This window comes from Desmodus rotundus, chromosome 4 (assembly GCF_022682495.2).
Source record: "Desmodus rotundus isolate HL8 chromosome 4, HLdesRot8A.1, whole genome shotgun sequence".
NCBI lineage: Eukaryota > Metazoa > Chordata > Mammalia > Chiroptera > Phyllostomidae > Desmodus > Desmodus rotundus.
In genome coordinates, this window is record NC_071390.1 from 78,339,791 (window position 1) to 78,363,290 (window position 23,500).

Sequence of the window (23,500 nt, forward strand, 5' to 3'; positions counted from 1 at the left end):
ATTAGATAAGTCCCATATGGTGCATAGTGTGGTGAGCACTCAATAAGTGGCAGGGATGTTTTTTTTGATATATTTATTGATTATGCTATTACAGTTGTCCCATTTCCACCCCTTCACTTAACTCCATCCTGCCCACCCCCTCCCTCCCACGATCCCCCCCTATAGTTCATGTCCATGGGTCACACTTATAAGTTCTTTGGCTTCTACATTTCCTACACTATTCTTACCCTCCCCCTGTCTATTTTCCACCTATCATTTATGCTATTTATTCTCTGTACCTTTCCCCCCTCTCTCCCCCTCCCACTCCCCTGTTGATAACCCTACATGTGATCTCCATTTCTGTGGTTCTGTTCCTGTTCTAGTTGTTGGCTTAGTTTGCTTTTTTTGGTTTTAGGTGTGGTTGTTTATAACTGTGAGTTTGCTGTCATTTTTACTGTTCATATTTTTTATCTTCTTTTTCTTAGATAAATCCCTTTAACATTTCATATAATAAGGGCTTGGTGATGATGAACTCCTTGAACTTGACCTTATCTGAGAAGCACTTTCTCTGCCCTTCCATTCTAAATGATAGCTTTGCTGGATACAGTAATCTTGGATGTAGGCCCTTGCCTTTCATGACTTGGAATACTTCTTTCCAGCCCCTTCTTGCCTATAAGGTCTCTTTTGAGAAATCAGCTGACAGTCTTATGGGAAGTCCTTTGTAGGTAACTGTCTCCTTTTCTCTTGCTGCTTCTAAGATTCTCTCCTTCTGTTTCATCTTGGGTAATGTAATTATGATGTGCCTTGATGTGTTCCTCCTTGGGTCCAGCTTCTTTGGGACTCTCTGAGCTTCCTGGACTTCCTGGAAGTCTATTTCCTTTGCCAGATTAGGGAAGTTCTCCTTCATTATTTGTTCAAATAAGTTTCCAATTTTTTGTTCTTCTTCTTCTCCTTCTGGCACCCCTATAATTCGGATGTTGGAACGTTTCAAGATGTCCTGGAGGTTCCTAAGCCTCTCCTCATTTTTTTGAATTCTTGTTTCTTCATTCTTTTCTGGTTGGATGTTTCTTTCTTCCTTCTGGTCTACACCATTGATTTGAGTCCCAATTTCCTTCGCCTCACTATTGGTTCCCTGTATATTTTCCTTTGTTTCTCTTGGTGTAGCCTTCGGGACCGAGACTGGCAGAGTGTGGGACGAAAGGGGCAGGCAGGGATGTTTTTGATGACCATCCTGCATCCATGTGAGTCAGTATCTAACTACTCAAAGTCCGCGAAGGTACTGGTAGTCACAGTGTTGCCACAGCCCATGGTCCTCTCTTCTGGACTTATTTTCCCCCCACATTACATAAATCAGCCAGTTTATTATTTTATACTAATCTGTGTAACTTTTACCATGGACACTGAAATACCTATGTCAGCATGAGCAGCTTATTTTCTTTCTAGAGGCAGTTACACAGAAAAACAGGGAATCATCAGTTATCTGGCAAATAGGGAACCCAAAGGGAGGCTAATCTTAACACCCGCACATCACCTGGGAAGCTGCGCACACCTTCCTGCCACAGGGACAGCCCAGCCCCCAGTGTTCTTTGACTCTTCCATCCCTATGCTGCTCTGGGCAAGCAGTGCCACCTGGACTGCTCTTACTGAAGTAGCCGCACTTGTTGACTTTGAGGGAATGAATGCATATGCTTACCCGTGTCTCTCTCCAGAAACTTTACATCACACAGCTCGGAATTTGGCACAGTAATTTAAGGAAACAGGTGGCATATTAATTACTAACTAAAGGTATCTCTCTCTCAAAAAAGAAAATGGTAACAGAAGTTGCCCTGAGGGCAACTGGGGAACTGGAGCCAGAGGTGGGAGATTGACTTTTCACTATATACCACCTTATTTTTTGAATTTTGAACATCAAAAGTATTTTTAGCATATTAATTTTTGAAAAGTCATAAGACATAGTTTTTATTTTTAAAACTTATGCATCAGCGTAGAGAATATTGTAGTAAGACTTATCAGGGTGATCGCCCTGTAAGGTATATAAATGTCTAATCACTATGTTGTACACCTGAAGCTAGTATATTGTCAAAAAACTTTGACTTATAGGCAAGGATATGGGGGCTTATAATTCATGACCTTCAGTTTTATATTAAGACTTTATGCCAGTCACTTCATTTACATGAGCATATTATAACCCAGTGAGTTTTGTTTAATCAACCGAATTGTCACATGAACAAAGAGAGACACATAAATGATATAACTCGGATAATGATACTAATATATGAACACAGAGTTTCAGTTGGGAATGACGAAGTAATTTTAGACGTGAAGGGTGGTGATGGTCACACAATAATGTGAATGAACCTTAATGCCACTAACCTCTACTTGTACATGGTTAAAATGAAACTCTATAGCCATTAAGCAACTCCTTTTTTATGGTATATTTCAGTTTTGCAAGGTGAGAAAGTTTTGGAGTTTTGCTTCACAATGCGAGTGTACTTCATACTACTAAACTACACTTTAAACGCTGGTAAAGATGGTGAATTTCATGTATTTTTTTACCACAATTTTTTAATGAACCTTTTGAAAACGGTTAAAATGGTAAATTTTATGCTATGGACATTTTACCACCATTTGTAATAAGTTCTCTGTGATCTGTGGAGACTGAAATACGATGAGTGGTTGGTTGTCTGGCCCTGGGACAGAGGGAGTGAGGGGCAGTGACTGCTGGTGAGCATCAGGCTTCTTTGTGGGTGATGAAAATTTCTAAAACTGGACTGTGATGATGGCTGAGCAACTCTGAATGTGCTACTAAAATAATTGAATTATAGACTTTAAATGGGTAAATTGTATCATATGTAATCTCTAGCTCAATAAAGTTTTTTAAATCAACAAACAAGTTTTGTCTTACCTGTGAGGGCTGGGGAGCTTGTGCAGTCTCCTTCATGCGCCCCCAGCTGGAAGGGTATGGAAGGATGGGAGGACAGAAAAGGAGGGAAATCTTCTGGGTTCTGGATTACTCAGATTTTGACTGTTCTGCACAAGGTAACCGAAGGAATTCCTATTGTAGATTTGGCACAGGGCTTTCTCTCTAACTCTCATCTATTGCCCAGGGAAGGTAAAGGCCCGAAGTAAAAGAACAGGGCAAATGCAGTGTGTGGGGGTGTGTCGTTAAAATAACCTACTCTGGCTCACCCTTCAATGCTGTTTTTCAAAATATTATCATAATAAAGAAAGATCTGGAAAATACTCTGTACCCTCTTAAAATTGACTGGCTTAGAAATAACAAAAGTTGCATTTTATTTGATCAAGTACAGTCTAGTATTACAAAGCAGTTAGTTTTCTCTGTTTAGTCATCATTTCCCATCCCTGATAGAACTGTGTGTGCATAAAGAGAACAGCCCTGGAAAAAAATCTTAAATCTCATTATAAGTTAGTTATCATACAGTAGCCATGGCAAAATGGGGTTTTGAAGAACAAATAGTGTTAAAAATACATCTGGAAATGTGAAATGTACTAATATGAAATGCACTTATGAGAAAATGAATTTATATAGAAAAAAGCTACATAAAGCATAAAGACAGAGATACGCCAAGCTTACACAGTTCTGAATCAGGCCTGTGTGTCTAGCGTGGCCTTAGAAAAGAAGAGGCACATGTAAGTTTCTGAGAGTCTTGACCTACTGCCATGAAATGATGCCGACTGGCAACAGCTCTGCTTGTCTCAGGTATGTTCCAGCTGCTTCCCTGATTTTGATGCACTCTGGATAAACACTGTGTTGCTGTCCCAAGTCCTCACTGTATATTTGAAGGTGTGCTTTAGGTGCACAGGAAACATCAAGTACGGAACAGAAGACATATGAAGAAAACTGAGAAGTGTGGTTACTGAGGGGACATGGCCTCAGTTTCAGGCAAGCACGGTGCTCAAACACGTTCAAATACAAAGAAGTTCATTTCCTTTATTTTCCCATTTCAGATGATTTGGAATCACGAACTACCTAGTTAAATATGACAAGGTGGCATAATCCTATGATCCAGGATCAGTGATTTCTATATCTGAAAGTCCTAATTCTGAAAATTTTAGGATTAAAAAACCCACAAAGGCCGCTCTGGATTCTATGTTATACGAGAACCTGCTTTGTTCAATATTGATGGCCATGCTTCATAGAAGCCTGAACCATCCCAGCCCCAGGTGTTAAATGTGCACTAGTTATCCAGCTCCATTCTCCTTGCCAGAGTGACTGGCTATGATGAAAAGCTAGCTAGTGAGACCCAGAGGGTATGTGCTGGTGAAGGTCCCCTGAGCAAGTTGTCCCTCCTCTTAAAACAGGACAAAAGGATGAGATGCTGCCTGTGTCCTCTCTGGTGCCTGCAGCTATGGTGACAATATTAGCAACAGGGGACCCAGCGTAAACAGAGAGTGGGATGGGAAGGACCTGTTCATAATGCCATTAAGTCATTACATTAAGCGACCCTAGAATTTCCTACTCTGGACTTATGTGGTGAGGTAATAAAATGTTCTTATTTCTAAAGCACTGGGGAGTGGAGGGGAACATCTACTATTTCTGGCCCCAAGTAATCAGACACAATCCTCTTGCCTGAGATGACCACGCATTCTACAGAGTGGAGTACACACACGCATACACACACCCTCTTTTACACTAAACTGTTGTGTGAGCACAAACTTTACCCCCATCTCCCAAATTCATGCCCCTGGGAGTAGGGTGTGTGTCTGGATTCCCTGTCTGGTTGCCCTCCTCCCCAGCACGATCACATCAAGGTCCAGTTCAGAATGTGCCTCCTACAGGATCGGTTTCTCATGAAGTCCCTGCCTGCAGCTTTCTCCGATTCTAACACATAGCATCTACTGCCTCTAATCTGCCTCCATGCTGTCTGCTGATTCCTGAGTCTGCTCGGTGTCCACCACTGGGCACGCATTTGGTTTAGTGACTGACTGAATGGAAGACTGAGTGCAAAGCACCATATCCCTTCACCTGCAACTTGGGGTTTCCCTTTCCTGTTTTCGTTCTTGTCTTCTTTCCTCATCTTACTTCTCTGTAAAGACAAAAATTGAGATAAAGGAAATTCAGAGCTCAGATTCTGAATGAGGAATAAGTATTTCTAAACAAAGCCCCAAGTGGTATGCCCTGGCTCTGGGAGTTACAAGTAAGTGACAGAATTACGAAATAGGGGAATAGCAGTTAGATGCTATATAAGTGACCTCCTGTTGCTGTACTTCCCATACACACTGACCATTTCCACTACTGAAGCTAGGGGTGGGGTGGAGGCATCCTCAACAAATCACGAGTTAGAGCAGAAAACACAGCAGAGTCTAGCACAGAGTAGGCCTTCAATAAAGGTCTCATGAGTGAATGAGAGAAGACACAGCATCATATGGTTAGGGCTTTGGGCTCATACCTTGGAGCTTTTTATTGTAAACATAGAATGAAATGTGGATACCTGTAACAATACTCTGTCTCAGTGTAATGAACTCCATCTAAATGTGACATAAAAAATATCTGATATAAGAAAAACCAAGATGGAGGTGTAGGTAGACACACTGCACCTCCTTGCACAACAAAAAGAAGGACAACAACAATTAAAAATTAAACAACCAGAACTGACAGAAAATCGAACCGCACGGAAATCCAACAACCAAGGAGATAAAGAAGAAACATTCATCTAGATGAGTAGGAGGGGCAGAGATGGGCAGCTGGGGCGGACTGGCGGATTGTGCAACCAACTGGGCAGGCCGGGCTGCAGCTAGCAGACCCTGCGGCCCCACATTCGTGCACAGATAAACTGGGAGGAATGGCGGGGGAGCAAAGCAGACCGCACAACCCAGGGCTCCTGCGCCAGGAAATAAAGCCTCAAACCTCTGATTGAAAACACCCGTGGGAGTTGAGGCGGAAGTGGGAGAAACTCCCGGACTCACAGGAGAGTTTGTTGGAGAGACCCACAGGGGCCTAGAGCGTGCACAAGCCCACCCACTCGGGAATCAGAACCAGAGGGGCCCATTTGATTGTGGGTAGCTGATGGAGTTACTAAAATCCAGCAGAGAGTGGAGCAGGTGCCATTGCTCCCTCTGGGCCCCTCCCCCACATACAGCACCACAGCCTAGCGACCAGTGTTACCCCACCCAGGTGAACACCTGAGGCTCCGCCCCTTTACAAAACAGGCACGCCAAGACAAAACAAATGGTCCAAATGAAAGAACAGATCAAAGCCCCAGAAATAATTCAACTAAGCAGTGAGCAGATAGCCAACCTATCAGATGCACAGTTCAAAACACTGGTAATTAGGATGCTCACAGAATTGGTTGAATTTGGTCACAAACTAGATGAAAAAATGAAGGCTATGCTAAGAGGAACAAAGGAAGATGAACAGGGAACCAATAGTGATGGGAAGGAAACTGGGACTCAAATCAATGGTGTGGACCAGAAGGAAGAAAGAAACATCCAACCAGAAAAGAATGAAGAAACAAGAATCTGGAAAAATGAGGAGAGGCTTAGGAACCTCCAGGACATCTTGAAACATTCCAACATCCGAATTATAGGGGTGCCAGAAGGAGAAGAAGAAGAACAAAAAATTGGAAACTTATTTGAACAAATAATGAAGGAGAACTTCCCTAATCTGGCAAAGGAAATAGACTTCCAGGAAGTCCAGGAAGCTCAGAGAGTCCCAAAGAAGCTGGACCCAAGGAGGAACACACCAAGGCACATCATCATTAAGTTTCCCAAGATTAAAGGTAAAGAGAGAATCTTAAAAGCAGCAAAAGGAGACAGTTACCTAGGAGTGCCCATAAGACTCTCAGCTGATTTCTCAAAAGAAACCTTACAGGCAAGAAGGGGCTGGAAAGAAGTATTCCAAGTCATGAAAGGCACGGACCTACATCCAAGATTACTGTATCCAGCAAAGCTTTCATTTAGAATGGAAGGACAGACAAAGTGCTTGCCAGATAAGGTCAAGTTAAGGTTGGTGATGATGAACTCCCAGATAAGGAGTTCATCATCACCAAGCCCTTAGTATATGAAATGTAAAAGGGACTTATCTAAGAAAAAGAAGATCATCAAAACTATGAACAGTAAAATGACAAAAAAGTCACAACTGTCAACTGAACCTAAAATAACAAAAACAAAAATAAACTAAGCAAATAACTAGAACAGGAAGAGAATCACAGAAATGGAGCTCACATGGAGAATTATCAAGGAGGAGGTAGAAGGAGAGAATGGGGAAAAGTTACAGGGACTAAGAAGCATAATTGGTAGGTACAAATTAGATAGGGGGTGGTTAAGAATAGTAAATGGAGAAGACAAAGAACTTATATGGTACAATACATGGACATGAACTAAGTTGGGTGGGGGGAAATGATGGAAGGAGGGGGCATACAGTGCGGAGGGGGATAAAGGGGAGAAAAAATGGGACAACTATAGGAGCCTAATCAATAAAATATGCTTAAAAAGTGAACTTGCTAGATACATTTTTTTAGTTTGCCTCTTTTTAAAAATTGAAGTTACAGCTAAGAGTTCACTACATACAATGAAGCATTTTAGGAATATTAGAGATTAGAGAATATGATGAATGATACAAAGGAAAAAAGCCATAATTCTTGCCGACTACATATTGTATTGCTTTCGAAAGCAACTGTACATATTGTAATCAGTTCATAGTTAAGTACTACTACTAATCTGTTTTAGGAGAGCAAATATCTTTCAAGGTTTCAAGTTCCTCTATAAGCTTCTTGTTCTGAACTTCCAGCACTGCAACTCGACTCTCCAGACATTTTACATATTCTTTTTTTCGACGTCGACATTCTTTAGCAGCTTCCCTGAAAAAAAAAAAAGAAGCAAAAGGGCAAACAAAACAATTTTTGCATGCTATTGACTGAACAGACTGAAGTGAGCTTGGTGTGTGTGATCATGGCTGCATTCCAAATTTGGAACAACACTCCCAACTGAATTTCAAACACTAATCCAAACTGGATTCTTAAGGGTCACAAATGTCCCTTCCATGTCCACGTGGCAATTAGTAGAATTGCTGCATCTCCTGCCTTGATTTGAGTTCACAGTAAACAAGGTCCAAGTCCAAGACAGTTACTCTGCTTTATGGCAATAAAGATCTTTAAGGGCCTTGAGTTCCTCAATGAGAGTCTTGTTTTGGTTTTCAAGCACAGCCACACGATTTTCAAGACATGTGACATATTCTTTCTTCTTCCTGCGACACTCCCGTGCAGCTTCCCTGGAACCAACGCAAGGCAAATGACTCAGCAATGACCTCCCAGCACAGTCCAGAGGGGCTCCATGAACTTTGGCCCCCCAAACTCAACAGACAATGAATCCTAGGTAAGGTCTGCACAAAGCCACACAACAAATGTACCCAAGCCCACACCTTTTTGTAAAGTGACTCTAAGACAAAAGGAATGATTTGGGAGCACAGTCCATTTGCCCAGCATTCATCGTAAATGGTGTTTTTGTAGGGCACACATTCCACAATAACAGTGACCAGAAGGTTTTCAGTAACCTAAAACATTAGAACCATATTTCCAAGTGAAATTTCTACAAAAACAATTACAGATCATTTTGAATCTCTTAGTTATTTTTGTCCACCAAAAGCCCTACATTCCATCATAATGAGTTAACTTTATTTCATCAAGAATGATTACAAAAATTAATCCCCAGTAAATATCAGTAGAGATTTTCATTCTTCAAGGCTAAATCACAGTGAAACAAATAAATTAATCAGGACTGCAAGACGGTTGTTGGCTGGGAAACAACATGGATAAAAATAACAATAAATGAATCATAAATCACACACATTTTCATAAACCAAAATGAAATGGACTCTGCTTCTGAAAATTAAAGATGGAAAGAAGGAGGGTAAAAAATACAATACTCAATAGTTCAGACAATTTAAATCCAGGAATGTGAAAATACCATGAAAATCATGAAAAGAAAGCTACTTAATTACTCAAGGCTGTTCTCTCATCACATGCATTTACTATCCAATCTACTGAATTTTCACACTGTAGGCATACCCAAAGGAAAGGACAGACCAGCAGCCAAAGCAACAGACACAAATAAAAAGATGAGCCACAGTCATTTTCATGCATCACCCCACCAAAAGAAACACAATGAATACAGCCAACATTTTCTCTCTCCTTTCTTTCTGGGTGGGAGGGGTTGGCAACTACATCATTTAATTCCTCTATAGATTGTATCCTGCTAACAGTTTTATTTTGGAGTTTTCAATTCAGAATAACTGCCTTGGGGGTATCTTTCATACCAAAAAATCCTACACTGAAAGATAATTCAGGCCCTGGCTGGGTAGTTCAGTTGGTTGGAGCATTGTCCTGATACTCCAAGGTTGTGGGTTCAATCCCTGGTCAGGGCATATACAAGAATCAACCTATAAATGCATAAATAAGTGAAACAACAAATCAGTGTTTCTCTCTCTCTCATCTCCTCTGTCACTCTAAAATCAATAAATTAAAAAAAATAATTCAAATATATTTAATGAAAGTTGTGTTGATGTCTAAACACCAATTTAATGTAATGCCAATTACCACTGTTGCAAGTCTGAACTAGGAGTGAGCGTACAACAGATCTGCCCAATTCTGTTTTATTTTTAGGATAGTTGACTCTCACAAACAACTGATTATGTATTTGCCCTGTGGGAAGCAAGAGTCAGCAGAAATAAAGAGATCCAGAAATGCCAATGAACTGCAGGAAAAGATCAACCCCTATTTCCTAGCCCAGAACAATGCACTCACCCTGTGAACCCACAAAGTTCTCAGACTTCTCAACTGGTTAACAAAAAAGTGACAATGTATACGTGAATTGAATCTGATAAGTACTGATTAACTTACTATAATGATGCATGGGAAAAAGCTAAGAATAAGTCCAAGGACACATAAAACATGCCAATTTGGGAACAGAATTCAACTATTCCACAAAGGAACTAAAATATCCATTTAATGAATACCAAGGTTTTCGTGATTAAATCATTATATTAACTTCTAGATCTGGAAGGAAGATAGTTATTTTACAAAACAAGTCACCGTTAAATGAAATTTTAAATATCTAATAGCAATTTTGTGGGTTATTTAACTTTAAAAATCATTTCAAGGTGTGCTATTCACTGTAAACATCCATACTTGGTGTTTCACACATGTGCATGTGCCACTACAAGAGTCAAACGTTCCAAGCACAAAGCTTTAACTGATCACACCAGTAGAAGGCACACTCCTAAGAACTTAACTTCTCAGCAATAGAAAATGCCTGTTTCTTCTATTAATAGTTAGAGCTCAGTTTTCAGGCCTTGCATTTGTCTGGATATATCTTCAGCATGGAGAGAAAATACACGGCAAATGGGAAAAGCTGACAAGGCCATAAAGAGAGAAACACTGTGGCTGGATTGGTAGAAATATAGTTAAATATCCATTATAAGTGCTAGACAAAGAATAAAAAGGGAAAAAGGTATAAAAGATCTTGCACATTATTGAGTGAAACTGACATTCTTCCCATAAAGTTGAATCTGAAGCTCATGCTGAGGTCTTTTGGGGGTGACTCTGGTGTTAGGGTAGTGGGCAGGCTCCGGAATATAGACTGTCTGGTTGCATATCCAGGTTCGGTCTAGTTTGCACCGTGTGATATTAACCAACTTATGTGAAGTCTCTGAACCTCAGTTCCTACCTGTAAGGTAAGGATAATAGCCAGACCTGTTCTCATGTGAAAGTTATGTGACAGTTATGGAAACAGTAGAAATAAAGCACTTAAAATGTGCATATGGTACTCACTCAACAGATATTGAACAACATAATAGCCATTTTCTCTTGTCTTGCTTTCAAAATGAGATTTGAAAAGCTAAAACAAACTTTTCTCAGAATCCCTTGAAAGTAGGGAAACTTTTAGCTATTTCTAGTCAATAAAATATGGGTAAAAGTTGCTGGCAGAGCCTTCCAGCAAAGTTTTTAGAAGGGTCAGACTCAACCAGCCCCACTTTTAAGCTTCAGTTCTCTCCTCTTCCTGACTGATATAATGGCTGTAGGGGAGGCAGCCACATTGTGATCAGGAGCAAACATAGAGCAGGCAGGGCAGGGAGGAGGAGCCTGGATCCTGGATGACACTGTGGGACCTTTGTTCTGGCTGCATGTTCCTCTGGACCCACAATGTGAGATCAAATACCACCTAGCCACGACCAGCATGGCTCAGTTGGTTGAGCATCACCCCGTAAAGCAAAAGGTGGCTGGTTTGGTTCCTGGTCAGGGCACACGCCTGGGTTGCAGTCCAGGTCCCAGTTGGGTGTGTGTGAGAGGCAACATATTGACATTTCTCTCACACATCGATGTTTCTCTCCCTGTCTTTCTCCCCTACTTCCCCCACTCCCTAAAAATAAATAAATAAACAAACAAACAAAGAAAATTTTAAAAAAAATACCACCTACAAGGTTAAGCCTCCATTCCCTTTGGTTATTTAGAGTCCAAATGCTATCCAATAGTTACTAACAAATTATTTTTTTAAATCCCAATATTTTATAATATTTTCCCACTGAGAGAGCTCATATGTATATGTAGGTAGCTGTGGGACACCTTTTATAGGAAGCCACTGCCTAATGTTTTATCTATTTCATTTTGGTAGTTCTGACAACATTTTTTAATCTAAAAATAAAGGCATAAAATGGCACCAGGGAGAAAACAAGGCTAAACTCCTAGTTCTTCCTTTTTTATTTTCTTTGGGAAAATAAGACATCGATGAACAATTCTGCATTATCATCACACTTTACATTATAAACTGAACTTCACAACGTACATTCTGTGACCAGAGAGGCAATTGTATTTGTAGCACCTGGGATCTCTGAAAGTGCAGTTTTAAAGTATCCACAGTCCTCCATCTGATCAAGGTTAGGGATCTTCGATGATGAGATCTCCACACACCAACTGTGATACTATGTGAGCCCTGCCCATTCAGCCCCTTCAGACTTTCTGAGCAAAATGCTGATGATGCAAAAGGTGAATCCAGCGGGACTTACAACCAGGAACAACCACTGATAAAGATGTGTGTATCTAATGGTCCTGTTCCGGTAATCTGTCGAGTTCCACAGGGTACAAAACCCCATCTAGTGATTTGTGATAACTAATAAGCCTGGGAACTGTAGCAGACATATGAAGTACTATAATACATCAAATTGTGACATTTAAAAGGCTATTAGTAAACTGAATATAGCTGCTACTGCTTCATCTCAGTTACAAAGGACAGTGATGAACTTAGCAGTTATTTTTGGATTTGAGAGTCTTTTTTTAATTGTTGTTCAATTACAGTTCTCCCCATTTTCCTCTCATTACTCTCTCACATCCTACCCACACCCACCTCCCCCATTCAGTCCTCCCCCAACCCCCGTTGTCTTTGTCCATGGTCTTTTATACCTGTTCCTTGATGATCCTTCCCCTTTTCCCTGTTATTGCCCTCCCTCCTCCCCTCTGATGAATGTTAGTTTGTTCTTCATTACAACATCTCTGGTTATATTTTGCTTGCTTGTTTATTTTGCTGTTTAGGTTCCAATGACAGGAGATCATATGATATTTGTCTTTTACCACCTGGCTTATTTCACTTGGCATAATGCTCTCCAATTCGATCCATGCTGCCACAAAGGGTAGGAGTTCCCTCTTTCTGCTGCATAGTATTCCATTGTGTAAAAATATACCACAGATTTTTGATCCACTAATTTACAGATGGGCACTTAGGCTGTTTCCAGCACTAGGTTATTAGAAATAACACTGCTCTGAACATTGGGGTGCGTAAGTTCTTTTCAATTGGTGTTTCAGGATTCTTAGGGTATATTCCCCACAGTGGAATTGCTGGGTCAAAAGGCAGTTCTATTTTTAATTTTTGTTTTTGAGGAAATTTCATATTGTTTTCCATCCACAGTGGCTGTACCAGTCTTCATTCCCACCAACAGTGTACGAGGCTTCCCTTTTTTCCACATCCTCTCCAACATTTGTTTGTTGATTTGTTTATGATGGTCATTCTGACCGGTGTGAGGTGATATCTCATGGTGGTTTTAATTTGCACCTCTCTGATAGCTACTGATGCTGAGCATACTTTCATATGTCTCTGGGTGCTTGGTATGTCTTCCTTGGAGAAGTGTCTGTTCAAGTCCTTTCCCCTTTTTTCAATTGGATTGTTTGTCTTCCTGGTGTGGAATCCTGTGAGTTCTTTAAATGTTTTGGAGATCAAACCCTGTCTGAGGTATCATTGGCAATTATGTTTTCCAATACAGTTGGTTCCCTTTTCATTCTGCTGATGTTTTCTTTAGCTGTTCAGATGCTTTTTAATTTGATGAAGTTCCATTTGTTTATTCTTTCCTTTATGTCCCTTGCTCTAGGGGACATTTCAGTGAAAATATTGTTGCATGGAATATCTGCAATTTTCCTGCCTATGTTCTCCTTTAGGACTTTTATGGTGTCATGACTTATATTTAAGTCTTTTATGCACCTTGAATTTATTTTTGTGTATGGTGTGAGTTGGTGATCGAGTTTCTTTCTTTCTTTTTCTTTTTTTTTTTTTGGCATATAGCTGTCCAGATCACCCAATACCACTTGTTGAAGAGGCTATTTTTACTCCATTTTATGCTTCTGCCCCCTTTGTCAAATATTAATTGACCATAGAGACTTGGGTTTATTTCTGGGCTCTCTAATTTGTTCCATTGGTCTATGTGTCTGATCTTATGTCAGTACCAGGCCGTTTTGATTACAGTGGCTTTGTAATATAGTTTGATATAAGGTATTGTGATCCCTCCTACTTTGTTCTTGTTTCTCAAAATTGCTGAGGCTATTCAGGGTTATTTATGGTTCCATATAAGTTTTTAAAATGTTTGTTCTATATCTGTAAAATATGTCATTGGTATTTTAATAGGGATTGCATTAAATCTATGAATTGTTTGAGTAGTATGGACAATTTGATGGTGTTAATTTTTCCAATCCATGAACATGGTACATGCTTCCATTTGTTTGTGTCTTCCTTAATTTCTTTCTTCAGTGTGTGTAGTTTTCTGAGTACAGGTCTTTTACCTCCTTGGTTAGGTTTATTCCTAGGTACTTTATTTTTCTTGTTGCTATATCAAATGGAATTTTATTCCTGATTTTTGTTTCTAATATTTCATTGTTGGTGTACAAAAATGTCTTCAATTTCTGAATATTGACTTGTATTCTGCTGTTTTGCCAAATTCACTTATTAGGTTGAGTAGTTTTTTGTGGAGTCTTTAAGGTTTTCTATATACACTATCATGTCACTGCCAACAATGAGTTTTACTTTCTCCTTTCCAATTTGGGTGACTTTTATTTCTCTTTCTTGTCTGATTGCTGTGGCTAGGACTTCCAATACTATGTTGAATAGAGATGGTGAAAGCAGACACCCTTCTCTCATTCTTAATCTTAGTGGAAATGCTTTTAATTTTTGCCCGTTGGGTATGATGTTGGCTGTTGGTTTCTCATATATGGCCTTTATTATGTTGAAGTATTCTCCCTCTACTCCCACTTTGCTCAGTGTTTTTATCATAAATGTTTTTTTCTGCATCTGTTGATAAGATCATGCGATTTTTGTCTTTCCTTTTCTTTATGTCATGTATTACATTTATTGATTTGTGAATATTGTACCATCCTTGCATCCCTGGGATGAATCCCACTTGATCATGGTGTATGCTCTTTTAAATGTATTGCTGTATCCAGTTTGCCAATATTTTGTTGAGGATTTTAGCATCTATATTCATCAGTGATATTGGCCTGTAATTTTCTTTGCTGTGTTTTTATTTGGTTTTGGGATTAGGCTGATGCTGGATTCATAAAAAGAGTTTGGGAGTCTTCCCTCGTCTTGGATTTTTTGGGAATAGTCTGAGAAGGATAGGGGTTAGCTCTTCCTTAAATGTTTTGTAAAATTATCCTGTGAAACCATCCTGTCCAGGGCTTTTGTGGGCTGGGAGTTTTTTGATAACTGCTTCAGATGGTATCGGTCTGTTCAGGTTTTCTGCTTCTTCTCAATTCAGTTTTAGAAGATTATATTTTTATAGAAATTTGTCCATTTCACCCAGATTTTCAAATTCCTGGCATATAGTTATTCATAGTAATTTCTTACAATGCTTTGTATATCTTAGGTGTCAGTTGTAAAGTCTCTTTCATTTCTGATTTTATTTGTTTGGGTCGTCTCTCTTTTTTTTTTTTTTTTTTTGATGAGTCTGCAGAAAGGCTTGTCAATTTTGTTTATCTTTTCAAAGAACCAGTTCCTGGATTTATTGATCCTTAGAATTGTTCTTTTAGTCTCCATGTCATTAAATAAGTCTCTGATCTTGGTTATTTCCTTCTGTCTACTCGCTCTGGGCTGTCTTTGTTGTTGTTCTCCAGTTCTTGTGGATGTAGGGTTAGGTTGTTTATTTGAAATGTTTCTATCCTTTTTAGGTAGGCATGTATTGCTATGAACTTCCTGCTCAGGACTGCCTTCACTGTGTCCCATAGGTTTTGGACTGTTGTGTCTTTATTTTCATTTGTTTCCAGAAACTTTTAAGTTTCTTCCTTGATCTCATTATTACCCCATTCATTGTTTAATAGCATGCTATTCGTTCTCCATGAATTTGAGTGTTTTTTTAATTTTTTTCCTTGAGGTTGGTTTCTAGTCTCAGTCCCTCATGGTCTGAGAAAATGCTTGATATGATTTCAATTTTCTTGAATTTGTTGAGGCTTGTTTTGTGTCCTATCATGTGGTCTATTGGGAATGTTCGATGTGCATTTGAAGAGAATGTGCATTTTTCGTTTTGGGGATGAAAGGTTCTATATATACCAGTCCATTTCAATGCTGCAATGTCCTTGCTGATATTTTGCTTAGAAGATTTATCCATTGTTGACAGTGGGGTGTTAAAATCCCATACTGTACTTGTGTTACTGTCTATATCTTTCTTGAAGTCTTCCAACATTTTCCTTATGTATTTGGGTGCTCCTGTGTTGGGTGCATGTGTTTACAATGTTTATGTCTTCTTCATGGATCTGATGGATTCTTCCCTTGGGTATTATGAAGTCTCCTTCTGTGTCTTTTTATGGCCTTTGTTTTGAAGTCTGTTTTGTCTGATATGAGTATTGCTACCCCAGGTTTTTTCCCTGTCCATTTGCTTGGGATATTTTTTTCAAGCCCTTCACTTTCAGTCTGTGTAGATCATTTGTTCTGAGGTGGGTCTCTTGTAGGTAACGTATGTGTGGGTCATGATTTCTTATCCATTCAGCTATCCTATGTCTTTTGATTGGAGCATTTAATCCACTTACATTTCAGGTTATTATTGATAGGTCCTTTTTCATTTTACCCTCTTTGTACCTGTTTTCCTCTCTCTCTCACTCTTTTCCTTCTTCTTCTTACAGCAGTGCTTTTAGGATATCTTGCATGGCTGGTTTGGTGGAGATGGATTCATTCAGCCTTCTTTTGTCTGGGAAACTCCTTATTTGGCCTTCCATTTAACTGAGAGCCTTGCTAGGTAGAGTAGTCTTGTTTGCAGGCCTTTGCTTTTCACTAGTTGGAATATTTCTTGCCATTCTCTCCGGGATTAGAGTGTTTCTGTTGAGAAATCAGCTGCTAGCCTTATTGGAGCCCCTTTGTATGTTAGTTCTTGTTTCTCCCTTGCTACTTTTAAGATTCTCTTTTTGTCTTTAAACCTTGGCATTTTAATTATGATGTGTCTAGGAGTGGGCCTCTTTGGGTTCATCTTGATTGGGACTCTGTGTGTCCTGCACTGGCATGGTTTTTTCCCTCTCCAGGGTTGAAAAGTTTTCTGTCATTATTTTTTCTAACAGTTTCTATCCCTTGTTCCTATTCTCCTTCTGGTATTTGAAGTGTTGTTGCATTTCATGTTGTCATGCAGTTCATATTTTAAGCTATCTTCATATTTTTTTTGTCTTTTTTTGTGCAGCTGCTCTACCTGGGTGTTTCCTTTTACCTTGTCTTCCAGCTCATTAATTCAGTCCTCTGCTTCATTCAACCTGCTTATAATTCCTTCTAGTGTGTTTTTTATTCAGATATTGTATTCTTCATTTTGTCCTGGTTCTTGTTTATAGTTTCTATTTCCTTTTTAATGCTGTTGTGGTTCCCACAAGTTCCTTGTGCATTCTTATAATCATTTTTTTGAATTCTGTGTCTGATAGTTTGCTTGCCTCAATTTCATTTAGCTCTTTTACTACGGAATCTTCCAGTCCTTTTGATCACAGGTTCTTTCTTGTCTCCCCATTTTAGGTCACTCTCTTTGCTGTTTCTGTGATTCTGGGTGCTCTGCTTTGCCAGTTATCTTCATGGGGTGAACTTCTGTGGTAAGAGATCTGTGGGACTCAGTGGTGTGGTCTCTTTGACCTCCTTGTCTGGATGTTCTAGGGTTGCCCTTTCTTCCATTTGTGTGGCCTCTCTTGTTGGTCTTGGGCTTTACCTGTGGGTGGCTTCTTTGTTGGTGGGTGCTCCCTTCCAGGGTGTTAACTGGTAGTTGCAACTCTCATCTTGTCTTGTATGTTGTTGTACAGGTGTTAGTTAACAAAGCAGTATTACCAGATGACCAAACCTATGCCAGGAAAAAGAACCACCTACCATGTCAGCAGTCTCAACTGCAATAGGACTAAGATTAATAAAGGTGAAGAGAGATTGCGGATATTATAAAATATGTCAAAGGGAATATGAGATGACTAAAAGAGGGCAAAATGTTATTGTGTGGTAAGAGGGAGGAGCATTGATTAAGATTTGGGATAGAACCAAGGTGAAAAAAGGGAGAGAAAGAATTTAAAGCATAAGTAAAACACAAAAGGGTGGTGGGAAAAATGGGGTAAGAAGGGGGAAGAGTATTCTGTGAAGTTTGAAGTAAAATTAGAAAGGTACTGGACCAACGGGAGCAAATTTGCAGAAAAGCCACAGCAGGGTCAATATCAATGACACCTGAATCAAGTTTAATAAAGGTGGATTGGTAATAAAAATGTTGTAAAAAAGTGAAAAGTGAATATGAGATGTCTACATAAAGAAAATGATTTTGAGAGGATGGGGAAGCAAACTAATAGGAGTAAGGAGTAAAGACCAGGTTGGGAGAGGGGGTAAAAAAAAGGGAAAGAGAAAACAATGAAATAAAATTCCTCCCTCAACTGATTAGGAGCAGGTGGAAGTCGAAATGGAGTAAGACAGTGGGAGAGTGTTCTATGGGATTTAAAGTACGTACAAGTAGTAAACAAATAGGTGTTCCTTTGGAGAAGAACGGCAATAACCGTGGTAGTTCACTCAACCAGCCACTGTTTATAAAATGTGGAATAGAAATAGGACTTATAAGAAGAGATAAAGAATGTGAGCTGACTTAAGAAAGAGGAGTGCTTATGCAAGGTTAGATGGAGGAGAAATAGTGACAGTAAGGGATAGGAACTTGGTATAGTGTGAGAGAGATAAAGCTTATAACAAGTGATAAAGCTCATGAAGATGGCAAAATGGATTAAGACCAGGGAAGGGTCCTGTGTGGAATTTGAAATAACAATAGTATGATAAGAAATACATAATCTAATTAAAAAGAATAAAAAGTGAAAGACCAAGAGTAGTGCGTTATTTGGAATATAAGTGAAGTGAAAGAAGAAAAATTAAAATGCAATATGAAAGGGAGAATAAAAAATGAAAACAATCAAAAACAAACACATTCACAAAAACTGAATAAATGGAAAGAAGAAAGAGAAACTAAGAAAAAACATGCAAGTTCTGAAGGGAGCAAAGTGAAATTTATTTTAGTTGTTGGTGTTCACTTTCTGACTTTCTGCTTGTCTCTGGTTTTCTCTCAGCTCCAGGTCTTACTGTCTTACTCTTGAGAAAAAGAAAAGAAGAAAAAAAAACCTTGTCCAGCAGGTTTTGCAGGTCTTCCCATTTCCTGCAGGCAGAGGGGTGTTGGGCTCAGTTTTTTCCTTTCCTGTGGTTCCTGCAGGATGGGGCTCAGTCTGGGCTGTGATAATCACAGGTGTCCAGTTTCCAGCCCAGGCCCTCAGAGCACTGTGTGTCCCGTACTCTGCACTGTGCACTCCACGCATTTGCACCGGGCTACGGACAAGCTACCTCGCTTTGCACCCCTTTGATCAGTCTGTGAGGTTCACTGAGTGGGAGCAAATTGCACTCACATTCCTCCCTCTTTGTTGGCCCAGCCTGTGTGTGTGCATGGTCCCTTCACAGTGAGGTGCACCTATGTTCCCCTTTTGAAAAAAGTCTCCCGGGTGCCACTGCTGCTGGGAGCCACATCCCGGCTTTCCACACAGTGTAACCGTCTGGCAAGTCCAGAGTCCATCTGGGTCATGGCCAGTCGCGGCCCACCTCCTCTCCCAGCTCCAGGTGTCACCAGGATCCCCCAAATTCTCTGGCAATGTCCCAGCCAGCAACCGCCACCCCAGCTTCGGTACACAGCTGGCTGTACACAGCTTGCTGCCGCCCACCCTCCCCTAACTTTGTGCATCCAGGTCTCTCCTGGGCAGGGTCTAGGACTCCCTGCCTTGGGGAGGGAGCTGTTGGGCTGCTGTCACTGACTCAGGTCTCCTCCAATGTTCCCACAACAGCTGTGGTCTCTGGCACCTGGTCCAGGGACCTTCCCCTCGGCCTCTAAAACCTCCTTACTACCCGTTTTGAAGCATCCTCTGCACACTTTGGCTTCCAAACTTCCTATCAGCTGAGATTCTGTTGGTTGTTCACTTCGTTTTTCAGAAGATCCACTAAGTGTCCCAGTTGGCTGTAGGAGCAAGTGGGCTCAGCTCCCACCTACATCGCCACCATCTTTTCCTCAATTTGAGAGTCTTATAAGCCACAGTTTCTACATTAACTTGGTTGCTAACACCTAGTAAATTTACTACCATGTATTTCTGATCATAGGCAAACACCTGATTCCATCTGAAATGTTTGGTTCTCTTGCAACAAGGACTTAGGAATAAGGTGACAAGACTACTGGGGAAAAGACTATTCTTACTCTGTTCATTTTGAAAAATCAAATTCATTTGTACCATTCTCTCTAATAAAAAAGAAAACCAAGAAATAATATGCAAATTAGATTTATTTATTTATTTTAAATCCTCACCAGAGGATATGTTTATTGATTTTAGAGATAGAGGAAGGAAGAGAGAGAGCAGGGGGGAGGGAGAGGGAGAGGAAAAATATTGGTGTGAGAGAGAAATATCAATTGGTTGCCTCCATTAAGATGTGCTCTGACCAGGGATCAAACCCACAACCTTTTAGCATAATGGACGACACTCCAACCAGCTGAGAAACCATGGCGCAAACTAGATTTAAAAAAGAACATTGGAAAACAGTATTTGTAGGATATACTGCTCTTTAAAAAATAAAGTTACTGAGAGACAGTACAAGAATAAGTGAGAAAATGAGAGAGCGGCTGGAAATGTATATACTATAATATTAGTAGGTACCTCTAGGTGGGGGGTTATAGGTAATTTTAATTCTGTTGTTTTGTATTTTCACTTGATTAGAGTTTATCAGAATAAAGGTGTATTTCAGTACAACTGAAAAAAACAGTTACAAAGTAAGGAAACAACATGTAAAAACCTTAGAAAATTCTTAACTCACACTTAAAGTTTTTTGCTCATAAAGAAACTGGGAAATTATACTTATCACCTAATTTCACAAAGTAAATGCCAAGTACAAAATAAGTTTTTATTTGTAATAAAGTCCTCCCATCATCATTTAAAAAATTAATGTATCTTACAGACATTACCTTTCTAACACCTAGCAATGTACCTCCTGCTGATGAAATAGTTGCATGTCTAGCAGACAATCTATCATCACATGCAGAGCACAAGCCCATATAAAATTCCACTTAACACCGAACTTGGGGAAATAGCTTAGGAAAAGGAATTTTTTAAAAATCCCTACAGTTACAAATTATATGTCCTCTAAGTGGTTGCTGATTTCTAGTGAACCATCTTACCTGTTTTTCATCAACCTCAGCTCTCGTTTGCGTGTGGCTTCTTCTGCGAGTTGCTGGGGGCTGTGCAAACTTCCCGGGGAGGCAGCCACCACCACTCCCTGAGGCAAAGCAGTCGGGGCAGCTCGGATCTGGTAAGTTGGCATGTCACCAGTGGCAGCTGCAGTGAAACATTACATGCTTATATAAACATTTTACAACTTGATATTTTATATAAAATTGACCTGGAAAAGCATACTTCTTTTCTCATGTCTTAAGGGGTGATGTTGCTAACCTTGTAGATGATTATTCTGAGCACTATAGGAATTCTAGGTATCAAAGATCTTCTTCAGCACTAGGAACAATGATATTTAGCATGCTCTACACATTTAAGGAAGAAAAATGCCCTAATGCATTTTAGGTAGGTTTTTACCAAAGGCTAAAAGTAGAGGGGCTTTTCAACTGAGAGTTTGTTGAGCCTAAAATCAGTGGTGTGCTGAAGGTTTAACAACCAGCTCTCCTGGAGCAAGCTGAGATCTGTAGCATGTTCCCATGATGTAAATACTTTCATCATGGCCAACTGGAACCTACCAGTATGACTTCAATGAATGCAGAATTGGGAAGACATACACAGGAAGTAGCACAGCATGCGGATGAAACAGATGTAAATAACACCAAGAGCACAGATTTAAAAATTATAGATAATAAATTTTGAGTATTAATATTTTTAAGTAACTTGTTAAATATATCTTTAAATTTTTAATAGCTATTTTAACAACCGGCTCATAAAAATCCCCAAAATTTAACAATCAGGTCTAGCAAATCAGTGAGAGCTTGTTCCAGCACACCACTGCAGAAATTTTAATTAAACAGAGCACTTCCATCCAGTGAGATTTTCCTATAGCCTATACCTCACCTAATGTCTTTAAGTGCAAGTCCTATTGCCAGAAAAAGTACTGGAAGGCAAATACTCACTCACTGTATTTTCATCTAAGAGCAAAAAATAACATACAAAACAGCAAAGGTCTCCCTAAAAGCTTAAAAGCTGTGGTTTGTATGGGGAATGGTAATTTTTGTCTGTCTTAGGTTTCTTGGGATAATAATATATTTCTAAGTATTCATTTTTTAAAATATTGTTTAATTATAGTATAATCATAGTTAAATGACAGACTTAGTATTTATTTATTCAGATTGAATCCTGAAGTCCTCAAGGTGCCCTAATTTACATTCTACATGAGTGTATCTACTGCAATAAACAGCTTCCTTAAAACAGATGGGTTAAATTGATGAAACATGTTCCTGCCACCACTGTTTCAACTTTGAGTACAGTCCAGAGTTCATGTGACATTCTGATGAGATATGACCAAATACATGCTCTCTCAGAACTTAATGCAAGAAAATGGGTTAAAAATGATAAAATCCTATAAAAGTTGGTCTAAAGCAAATGCCAATAAAATATGAAACACATCACTTCCATATTTCACTAAGAACTGAAACTTTACTCAAATGGGAGGCAAAGGCTTTTTTTTTCAGGCAAATGGAATATAATCACTGAAAATAGTCAAGTGGTTTAAAGGGTTAATCAAAAATTGATCTAAGTGTTTCTTTCTGGGTAAATGCCAGATTTTATCCTCCCTAGACTAAAGAATTAGATGAAAGAATAAAATGATAAAAATATGGCTTTGGGGGAAAACCACTTAAAGGTCTTCATAAGATTGTAAGGCTGTACTACTTCTTCCTTCTACACATAATTTAAGAAACAATGATGAAACAATTACCACAGTTGTAACTGTGATAAATATGATGATGATCACCAACTTGGGGAAAATCCTAAATTTGTTTCTGTGACAAGTTTAAGTGCTATATACACAGATGTCTGAGTTTATGTCATAGAAAATTTTATACCTTTGAAATATATCAGAAGACAATTTTAAAGTCAGCTATAAACTGTTACCTGAGTAAGATTTAAAAATATGTATTAAATCATATTGTAGAGGAGACAGACTGGAGCCTAGAGTAACAGATCTCTTTACCCACATCAGGGAAGAAGGCTATGGGGTAATAAAGGCTGAAACAATGGGACAGCTGGAGGAGACGAAGGCTTTCTAAAGCTGGAACAGTGGCAGTGACAAGGGGAAGTTTCCTGTCATCATGTTGACATATGTAAGCAGCAGGGATGCAGGCCTCGGTCTGAGGTTGTTCTTGCCGAACTGCTCACAAACAAGTGCAATAAAATAATACAAAGGTACAGAAGTGTTCGTTATTCTCTCTCTAGTCTTGTATACACCTGCTTTTCTCTGTACTTAAAGTTAGAGCAGGATGTTTACACAATATACAAAAGTTAGTTGGAGAGACTCATTAAAAAGTTAAAAAGGGAAGGAAGGAATACTACACAGATAAAAAAGAAAGTTCAGCCCTGACTGGTATGGCTCCATTGGTTGGGCATCCTCCAGCAAACCAAAAGGTTGCCACTTGGATTCCCAGTCGAGGCACATGCCTGGGTTGCAGGCCAGGTCCCCAGTTGGGGGTGCATCAGAGGCAACCAATTATGTTTCTTCTTTCCACATCAGTGTTCCTCTCCCTCTTTCTCCCTCTCTTCTC

At 39.5% G+C, this 23,500-nt stretch overlaps 1 protein-coding gene across 6 annotated transcripts in view; it reads right to left on the reverse strand.

The window, feature by feature from the left end:
- Positions 1–2,654: 2,654 nt before the first annotated feature.
- LOC112317829 (cAMP-responsive element modulator) overlaps positions 2,655–23,500 on the reverse strand; it is a 56,968-nt gene continuing 36,122 nt past the window's right edge. For 3 of the 6 annotated variants that reach the window (XM_024574923.3, XM_024574922.3, XM_024574921.3), the window contains 2 exons: positions 20,924–21,080; positions 2,655–7,799 (listed from right to left, as the gene is read on the reverse strand). In XM_024574923.3, coding sequence (XP_024430691.2) covers positions 7,655–7,799; positions 20,924–21,080 — 302 coding nt within the window. In that variant the 3' untranslated portion in view covers positions 2,655–7,654. Of the gene's footprint in view, positions 8,210–20,923; positions 21,081–23,500 lie in introns of all 6 variants that reach the window. The other 3 variants (XM_053922950.1, XM_053922949.1, XM_071221254.1) reach the window with 2 other exon arrangements.